This window comes from Fistularia commersonii, chromosome 1 (assembly GCF_037954325.1).
Source record: "Fistularia commersonii isolate RoL2024-O1a breed Wild chromosome 1, RoL_Fcom_v1.0, whole genome shotgun sequence".
NCBI classification, from domain to species: domain Eukaryota; kingdom Metazoa; phylum Chordata; class Actinopteri; order Syngnathiformes; family Fistulariidae; genus Fistularia; species Fistularia commersonii.
Genome location: NC_141284.1, coordinates 12,474,591 through 12,484,965, shown reverse-complemented (window position 1 = coordinate 12,484,965; position 10,375 = coordinate 12,474,591). Strand labels below are relative to the sequence as shown.

General features: G+C 39.9%; 1 protein-coding gene across 1 annotated transcript; it reads right to left on the bottom strand.

Annotated features, from left to right (window-relative positions):
* Positions 1-557: 557 nt before the first annotated feature.
* On the bottom strand, positions 558-9,845 carry klhl28 (kelch like family member 28). The gene is made up of 6 exons (XM_086148264.1): positions 9,729-9,845; positions 8,722-8,982; positions 7,997-8,634; positions 7,440-7,883; positions 5,241-5,449; positions 558-4,580 (listed from the first exon to the last, which is right to left on the bottom strand). The coding sequence occupies exons 2-6, from the start codon at positions 8,980-8,982 to the stop codon at positions 4,417-4,419; spliced, it is 1,716 nt and encodes a 571-aa protein (XP_086004390.1). The 5' UTR covers positions 9,729-9,845; the 3' UTR covers positions 558-4,416.
* Between the last annotated feature and the right edge of the window lie 530 nt (positions 9,846-10,375).

Genomic DNA, 10,375 nt, shown 5'->3' with positions numbered 1-10,375 from the left:
ATGATGTGTCTCAAAACAATATTCAATACCATATCTCCAAACAAACTCATTATTCAAACTCAAGCTCGTGATTGAAAAACTCATCATTTGTATGATTTTAATGAATGCAATTTTTTTTTCTATACATTTTAGATCATTTCATTATTGCTGGGTAAGTGATTATTTACAATTTGGGTGAAATGTCCTAGTGAGTGTAATGCAATTATTTTGACAGAATTTCAGTCATGTGTCGCTAAATTTCAAAATGTGTACATTTTTTAATTAACTATTTTTTTCCTCTGTGGAATTCTTTGGTGGGAAAAGCGGTTTCATGATTGAAGGTGGCCACAGTGGCACAGCGGTTAGTGGTTCCGCCTCACAACATGAGGACCCTGGTTTCCTACAGGGGGAGTTGTCTGCATGGGTTCTCTGATTTGCTCCCACAGTCCACAAACATGGAGGAGGTTAAATTGCCCAGGCGTGTGAATGAGAAAGTGAATGTCATTTGTCTCAATTTGTGGCCCTGTGATCGACTGGCAACAGGGTGTATCTCACCCAATGAGTTAATAAGCAGACAGTACCTTTAAAGGCAGGCATTTATTTTCAACTGGGTACAACTGCACCACACAAACTGACTAAAAAGTATGTAAAATGTCAGTCTAAACATGAAGAAATGTGAAAGGCTATGGTTTCCACACCTACAGTTATCCTGGCTTCCAGTATTAAACCACAGGATATATAATTCAAGATCATCACCTTACTCTAGACACACACTGGGGGAACGTAAAAGAAGCAGAGCGGTAATTTTGGCTAACATTGACATCACTTAGAAAGGAGTTTCTTTCACACACACACAACCATTAGTGGAAGTCCTATCCAGACCAGGTGTTAGTCAACCGTTGGATTTCATTGAACAAGCACTTTGGTGAGAGTGGAGACAATTACATTGATTAGGCCTTAAGAAAAATGCATACAAACTCATCTCTCCTCTTTTTGCAGATTCACGTTTGCAGATTTACATCAGCCTCTCTCCAGAATTAAAGTAAGTAACAGTTAGTGTACACCTCAGGAATTATGACACTGAAGCTGGATATAACATGGCAACAGCACATAATTACGCCAGCGTGATTTGTACTGTAAAAAAAAAAAAAAAACAGACCAACAGAATCTTTCACAATAGACGTAAAACAGAACAGTTAGTACACAGAAAAAGACCAGTTTATAGATCATGGAATGAAGTTATAAATAAAAAACAAAATAATAATAATTCACATCTTTGAAAATAATGTTACATAAATGCAAACATTTGTTCCTATCTTTAACATGTTACTCATTCAAAGTTGACAGGAGACCAAAAGTAAAGTACAACATATGCTTATGAACAAACCAAACAATCTTTCTCGCTGGTGACACCCTAACCAATTTGCAAGGCAAATCTGGTATACACGTTGTTTGTAATAGTGTTTCAGGAGAGTAGAAATGAAGATTAGTTTTCATTTCATAAGCACATCAACCTTATAGTACATGCGCATACGTGGAAGAAAGCGTCCTATCTGGTCTGGTATGTTTTTGACAAGACTTTAATTTGGCTAAACTATAGAATTATGTCAGGATGTGCACTCCAAATCTTTTGATAAATTGTGAACAAGTTAGCTGAATATACCTGAATAAAACATTTGCTTTGTGAAAACAAACCAACATGTGAGCAAAAAAGGAAACAAATGCAATGCTCTATTAGACGACCACATTAACTGCATAAAATGTGAATTTAACAAGAGACGTCTAAGGCTCTGTTACAGCAATATGAGATGCCTTGGCTTTTTAAATACACAAACACAAAACAATCTACGGAGGGAACATGGGTCTTATTGCATCATCTAAATGCTATAAGCTAAAATTAAAACATATGTACAACTTAGGATGAGTATCAAATGTTTCGGTAAGTGCAGAGAGCTTGGTTTAAATTACCATTTATGTGCAAACATCAGTGCACAACTCACTTCTATACTGAGATGTTAATAATGTTCATGCGCACCTAAACTTTCCCTCTTTCAGTGCCCCATATCTCAGCCCAGATGCCCTGACAAAGCCAAGGAAGCCCTCCAGAGTCAGCAGCTCTGGCTCTGCTCCTGGAACACAGGACCTGTGACAAATGCAAACATGGCCTGAGACGGCTAGTGCAACCCTTGGTGCTTTTGACATCCATCTCCAAATGACAGCATGGACAGATGTTTGTGTGACGCTAGTAAGAGCGAGAGGTTAAACAATGTGGCACACAAGGGGCATGTCTTCTATCACTGGGGTAAGGTGGGGTAAAAGCAGAGGATTATGTTTTGGCACTTATTGTGGTTAACTTCTTGCTTGCATGTAGATTAAGGGTTTTGTTGTGACCTAAACACAGGCAGGGGTGAACAGGCAAATACACAATGAAAACAGCATGCTTGTATCCTGCACCAGGGTCAGTGTGTCAGGGAAGCTGGTGCTCTTGCTATCTATTAAGAACAGGCTCTAAAATCAAAGCAGATTTAACATAGTATTTAGCATTTTTGAAAAGGGGTAAAAAAAATTGCCTTTCAGAAATTATTATTGCATGTCAGGGGGTTATATTGATTTAACTGACATTAATGCAAAGGGATCAAATGGCTTAATAAAGCTACATATTCTTAACAGAGGCTGACCCAATTATGGGATGCAACATAGACAAACCGTTTGATCTGAAATGCTAAATATAGCACAAGTTGGTAGTGTGTACAGACCAAAGGGTGCAAAAAGAGGCACGTTTGCCTCAATCTATAAATAAAATAAAAATTGTAATGAGCAGCAGGAGCACAACTTGCCCTTGGAAAGATGTAACTTAAGCTTTAATATGTTCTGTTGTTTTAAGGGAAAATATAGCAGACACACATACACACACATTCAAACACACATGCACGTGCACACCCACACGACCCAGTGGAGTTAAACATTTACAGGCAATGCACTAGAGGCTATATTAATATTTATATACTTCATTTAGACCATTTAAAAGAAAGGAAAAGCAGCCCTTTTTGAGGAACTATAAAGATTCCAACTTTTTTTGTGAAGTACTGGTTTTGATGCAGAACTCCTATGTCGCTGAGCATGAGGTGGGAGGAGAGGGGCATCACCTGGCAGAAATCATGGTGGGTACTTACTAATTTTTCAATTTCAAGAAAGCTGTGTTTTTCCCCCATCTATTTTTAATATTTTAAACTCCAATGTTAGCCTCTAAAAATTATCGTCTATAAATTCTCAGAAGATTGTTGTTTGTTTGATTTCAAATTGAAATATCAATAAATTACACCTAAAAATGGTGGTAACATTCTGGATAGCTGGATAATAGTCCCAGCAAGAATTTGATATTTTATTTGGAATAAATTATTACTCCAAGCTGATGAAATTTTGATAGTCCTTGAATAACAAATTAGGATAAATACAATCAAGAATAGTTTAAAAAAAAACAAAAAACAAAAACAAAAAACACACACACACACACACACACACACACACACACACACACACACACACACACACACACACACACACACACACACACACACACACACACACACACACACACACACACACACACACACACACACACACACACACACACACACACACACACACACACACACACACACACACACACACACACACAAAAACCTCTGACTCGGTGAGCAGGCTTTGTTAAGGAAAACCTGCTAGCAAGCCGGTTAGGTACACAAAATTCTCTTTTACTTCAACTGAAATTCAAGTTGTCTATTTATGGAAATGAAACTGTAGTCCTCTTTATCTCAGAGTTAACAAACTCGAGAGTTGTCTCTAGACCTGCTTTCTGAATTACCCCTCAGTTTCACAAATCACGAAACAATCCTATTCGACATGCATGTACCCCTGGAGCAAACACATGGACAAAAACACCACATTGTCAACAACCATAGATTCAGATGATGAACAAACTGCCATGTCCTACAAAACTGAACATGTGGTTCTGGCTGCTGCAGGAAAGGAAAACTAAAGAGAAAAACAATAAATAATAATTTAAAAAAAAAAAAAAATCAATTAGAAAAAAAACATCTTAATGAAGGAAAAACACACTCTGCTAACATGATGGAATTTGTCCCGCAATATTCTTGGAAATGGCTCAGAGTCCGCGACGTGGTCCTTCTGGCCGAGGCAACAGCCATCCAATTATTTTCCCTTCTCTCTGCACAAATAAATATGCAGCTTTTCCTCATTTCCCGCCCACTGCCAGCCAGCTAGCCCAGCACATCCATTCACGCCGGAGGCTTCTTGTGTTCGTGCCTCATTTGCACCTGGAGAATGAATGTGGGCAAGGAGGAGAAGGAGACAACAAAAAACAAACATCTTTGTGTCTAATTTCTCTTATTGTGTCCTAGCTGGCTGGAACATGGGTCAAAGGGACGTCAGCCCAAAGTTACAGCGGCAGTACATCATGCCGCTTGAGTCCAACCAGCTGTCTGAGATGGGATCATAGCGCTGGACAGTGTTCAGGTAGGATGAACCGGAGTGACCCCCCACCACGTAGAGATAATTGTCAACAATTGCAGAACCCACACCTGCAAGACAGTTACATCAGAGTCATGTGATCAGTCACAAGCTTGAGAAGTTTGTAGAATAACTATTCTAGTCATTGAGGCCTAACCAATTCCGTGGATCTTGAGGCCAGTAACATTCCAGTGTTGAGAAATGAAATATGTCAATATTGATAAATACTGGTCGGCTGATCTGAGCAAAATTTTACTGCTTGAAAGGGTAGAGACTATATTGAATACTGTTGTATTATATGGAACCACAATCATGCCATAAAGCAACCAGATGTCAGGAAGGTGAATACTTAGCAAAAAATAAAGAATAAATAAATTCACACAAACAATGCATTTTCAAATATTATTCAATTGATGTTAAAAGGTACAATTTGACTTAAGGAACATAAGGTCAGCCAGAAAAGGTGACCAAATCTAGTCCTGTGGGGAGATTAATAGTTGGAAGATATTTTTGTTTGAAAGCAACATAGCATCAGTGCCTTCACTGCCTTTTCATTGATTCTCTAAACCAAATTATTTGAATTAAGATAAAAACATCACATCCTATATTTAGCTAAAGACGGAACTATTTGCTCCACTTTTTTTAATAAAACTGCAGGTATCAAGACATTTTTTCAGAACCTATTTTAATTAAAAATAATACAGCAGCTTCAAAATGAAATAGAAACTTACCAGTGCGAGGATCATTCATGGGTCTGCAGGCTGTCCACTGGTTCTGATGTGGATCGTAGCGCTCTATGCTTGACAAGTGAGAAACTCCATTGTGTCCACCCACCACGAATATGAAGCCAAGCATGACACCTACTCCAAAGTTAATCCTCTTGTCAGCCATGGGTGCTACCATTTCCCAGGCATCTTTGCTGGGGTCATATCGCTCCACGCTGTGCAGTGCAGATAATAGCCCTGTTAGTTTCATCATTTAGTGAAAATGCCACTTTTTAAGGAATCATCTAAGTCATTCCTGTAAATTTTCCCTCTTCATTTGCCAAGCTAACATTTGCTAATAAGCAGCAGATGATGGGTCACCGACCAAAGGAAAAATACTAGTTCTTGATGAGGGCTTCAGAGGTCAACAAATGTGTTTAATCTAATACCTATGGAGACCAGAAAGCTCGGAACCAAAAAAATAAACCAAACTTTATGCTGTACATTAATTGAAAAGAAAGAGAAAAATCCAAGACGTACTAAAACATTTCCAAATTCTCAAATGAGACAAACATTTCATGGCAATACTTCAAATTGTTATTTGAACTGACCACTTTCAAAAGCAAGTGGTCAGCTCTCCAACCAGAATTGAAAATCTGAAAAATACTTTTAAAGCCATACTTTTAAAGTTTGGGGGGGGGGGGGGGGGGGGGTGCATAGTGTCAAAATAGGCATTTTAGATTGAGATGCAAAAAGTGACAAATAGCGAAACAAGCAAAGGAGCATGGATAAAAGGGTTTGTTTTACACTAGTCACATTAGTCACTGGGGACTGAAGAAAGGAAAAAAAAATCCCCAGAGATTCTCTGTCCAAACACATTCTCCTGAAGGGTTTCAGGAGTCAAGGAAACAAGCAACAGAGACACTGCTCTCTGGAGATCTGTGGCAATAACAGATGTCTTACCAGGAGTACACAGCCACACTCGGAGTGAAACTTCTGATAGGTTTTCACTCATTAACAGGCCCCTGACCATTCTCTCAGTAACTCTTCACATCCTTCACTCGATTGCCAGTTCTATCAACTTACCAGCAGAATTCAAGGAATAAAAGCCAGACTAAGAAGGATAATTGGCTAGAGGCCGTTCACTCGGACTATTTAAAAAAAACAGGGTGGCAGTGTGTAACAATCTGATGTTAGATATCATCAATTAGAAAATAAACGACAGGTGCTACATATGCCTTGTTATTGCCAGTCTCTATTTTACACAACATTTAGTGAAACTGTTTCCAGTGGCAGGCAGAGTTTAGTGGTTTAACATACAAAACAAAGCAAGCAACTACAGAGGAGACAGGAGTGAAGCTGACAAACTTGTCATACATAAATAAATAAGGGTAAATAAGCCCAACCAAACAGCCAGAATGGTTAGAGTCAGAGCACTGGGATGCAATGCTGGAAAAGAAGCCAGGAACAACTGTATTGTAACAAATTTGCCATGATAGTTCAGTGTTGCCTCCTTTACTACATCTCCTGGTTATTACTTATTCATTTAACAAGTTTTTCCACCATCGAGGGAGGGCGGACTATATTTGAAGCTGATGTGCCATTGGCTGACTGCCACATAGCAAGGAGGGTGTATGGGGTGTTTGTATGATCAGTCTGAGACTTTACTGAATTATGGTATATGCTCATACCCATTCAGTGTCCAGCTGGTTGTCTCCACAGAATGTCTTTTTTTATATTTTGGTTATTTTCTATTTGAATGACATTGGCTAGAATAATGAGACATGGCATGAACAAGCTTCACTGTTGAACAAAAAAGATTGAAAGCTTAGATAAAAGATAAATAAATAAAAAATGCTGAAAACAGCCAGATAGAACTACTGATTATATCCAAAAGAAGTGGGGAGAAAAAAAAATGGATACATATCTAACACCAAGAGAAATATTGCAATGGGGACACAGATTGGTTTTTCCATATATGATGTACAGAGTTTAATCATCAAGTACACTTTTACAGCAAAAAACTCCAGACCTACATGTATCTTCATTGCAATACTGTTAAAGTGAGTGCATTTATTTGTGCAATACGTGAGAGTGGAAGAGATATATACAAAGGATAAGCCAATGTTGCAATAATAAAAATGTATGTAATTGGTATTTCTACTCTACTTATTTTAAAGATATCTGCTCACATTTAAAGAGGATGTATGATTTGCAGTTTCATACCTGTTCATATGGGCTGGTCCGTAGCCTCCAATAGCATACACCATGCCATCCAGCACTGCTGTGGCAAAGCAGCTTCGGGACTTGGTCATCGGAGCCACCGGTTGCCACTCTTTCAACTTTGAGACATATTTCTCCACTGACTGAAGGTAATACTGGCCATCATAGCCACCTAGGGCATATAACTCTCCAGCCAGGACTACCACACCAAGTGTGCTTCGGCACTCTGCCATGCGTTCCACTGAAGACCAAGTGTTGCTCTCTGGGTCCCAACTCTCCACGGTGCTCTCGTGCCTCCTATAGCTTATACCCTGCCTCATGTGAGTGGCAATGCCTCCAACCACATACACCTTGTGGTCAAGGACTGCTACACCAAACTCATATCTGGGCACACTGAGAGGAGCCAATCCTATCCATGAGTCCGTCTGAGGGAAATACATTTCCATGCTAGGAGGGAAAAAAAAAGGGGATATACCAATTAAGTAAGTTATTTAATTGAATATGGACAATTTGAAGGAAAGGAAACTGATTTACAAAAGGTGTTTAAAAAAACTTCCTACCTTTCTAAAGTGGCAAACAGTCCAGCCTTGCCTCCTACTGCAAGAAGCACCTTTGGGGCACACCTGGGTCGTGCAGACAACACGGTCTGATAGGAGAGCCGGTGCTCAGGCATGAAATGATATTTGAGGGCCTCATTGAGCAGGTGCTTGCACGCGTGGTCATCTCGTATAAGGTGGTTGGCTTCATAAAGGCGAGTGAGAAATTTTACACTGAGAAGTGGAAGGCGCACACAGTGCAGGAGCTGAGCTAAGTGTTGCTGACGTTCAGTTACATCATATTTAATCCATGACTCGAGGGCATAAAATACAGTCTCCTCTGTTACAACCTTAAGGCAATCATTGGACACTATTTCGTCCAACTCTGCCCTTGTTAGTTCAAAAAATTCCTCTGTCCGACAAACTTCCTCAAAATTCTCACAGATAAACTTTGTGGCAGCCAGGCACAAATCGTGACAGCCATATGTCTCTGCAAAGCGAGAGATGCCGATGCAGTTCCCAGCATCCAGTTGAGTCTCCAAGAAAGAGCAGCACTCCTTCAGTACCAGTTTGACCTGAAGTAAGTTGGCAGCTGGTAAAAGGGACTCCACGGTCTCCTGGGAGATAAACACTGTGCCAGTGTACGCATACTCAACAATGGCCTGGAAGAGAAAGTTCAAAAGGTATTAGGAACAATCAAATACCATGAGTAGTTTCTAGATGTGATGTGTCCAGGGTTGTTATATTACCTGTAACGCTGCCTCATCAATACACTGAAATTCAACCTCAGAGGTCTCCTTCTCTGATAGGTTACCTGTAAACATGGCCTTGAAGTAGGGACTGATGCTGGCCAGCACTACTTTGTGGGCATGGATCTTTGCATCACCCACACAAAGGACAATGTCACATAGTTCATGATCCTGCCGCAAGAGCTGTAGGCCTTGCAGCAGCTGCTCAGAGTGTGGCCGTGTGAGACTGGCAAACATATAGGACTGATCCTGCTGGTCCATCTGAGAACAGAAATGCACAAATCCTTGCCATCCTGACACTTTACAAAAGTGGAAGCATCAATGGCATTCTCGGTGACGCGACCGACAGCCATGACAAAAAACAACTTATAACAAGGAAGTAAAACGACCTGTCACATTTACTCTGAGAGTGCAAGCGTAAGTCAATAGAACATACAAAAGGCCTCTGAACATTTTATCAATAGACAGCATTCTTTAAGTGGTGGTCTCATTTCACACATCAAATCAATACGGGAATTATTGACATCGATCATTTTCGATGTTTTTGCAGAGTTAGCTAGAGCAGCACGTTTTGAAACTATCGTTACCCTGCCTTCGGGTTATAAAGCTCGATCCTCAGATATGTCTGCCTCAATTTTACATGACAGAGGTGTTGGTGACAGCTAGCTACCTCTTTTAGCTGTACATCAACTAATTGCTACAAAGCTAGCTTGCAAGTGCAAACCCTAACAACTGAATAGAATAGATGCACGTATATGCATTAGCTACATACAAATACTGTGAAATGCACGACACCACAGTATGGCCAACACGCTTTTTTTCCGTGAAAACACCGTGTCTATTTCTGTAGAAGTGCAATGCAGTCAGCGCTGCTAAAAATAAACACGGTTACCGTGGCTAGCTGCATCATTGATTGATGTACAGTAACATGGCTGGCAGATACAAAACGTGACATTTCTGCTACTTTTTGGATAGTATTTTGAAATGATAAGATAAGGATTTCCAACCTGTGACTGAGAGTCCGTCTAGTGTATCGCTTCGTTGGCCGATTTCGCAGTGACGGAGTTCAGCGGTGACGAGCAGTAACCCCGAGCCGCTGTCTGGAAAACAACCTACTGCCAACCTAGCCACAAAGCTAGAGAGGGGTACAGCTAATGACGAACTATGTGAACATTGCCACCACTTCCGCTGCTTTCAAAATAAAATAATGTTAACGAACAAATCGTATTCATAGCGAAATGATAGCGAAATGACAGTAAAAATGCTAAATATAGCAGGCTTTACCAATTACTTGTCAGCGAAATATTAACAATACTGCCTGACTTTCTGCCTAGAAAACATAAACAAAAATCACGCACAAGAATGGTAAAAAGATCCATGTACTCTACACGAGTACTGCTTTAACAAAAACATGTTTCTTTGCTGTTGAAGAGACTACTTTCTGTGTTGGATTGTACACTGAACACTGTAGGGTTTCACTCCACTTTGTTCTTAATGGGACCTCGTTTTGGAGCCAGTTAAAATGACGTGTAATCATAGTATGGGCCTGTGACAATTTATAACAATGAAAAGAAACGTACCTGGCAAATACATCGTTTATCATTGAACAAATTATAGCATTTGAAAGCAATCGCTTCTGGGGTATAATGGATTT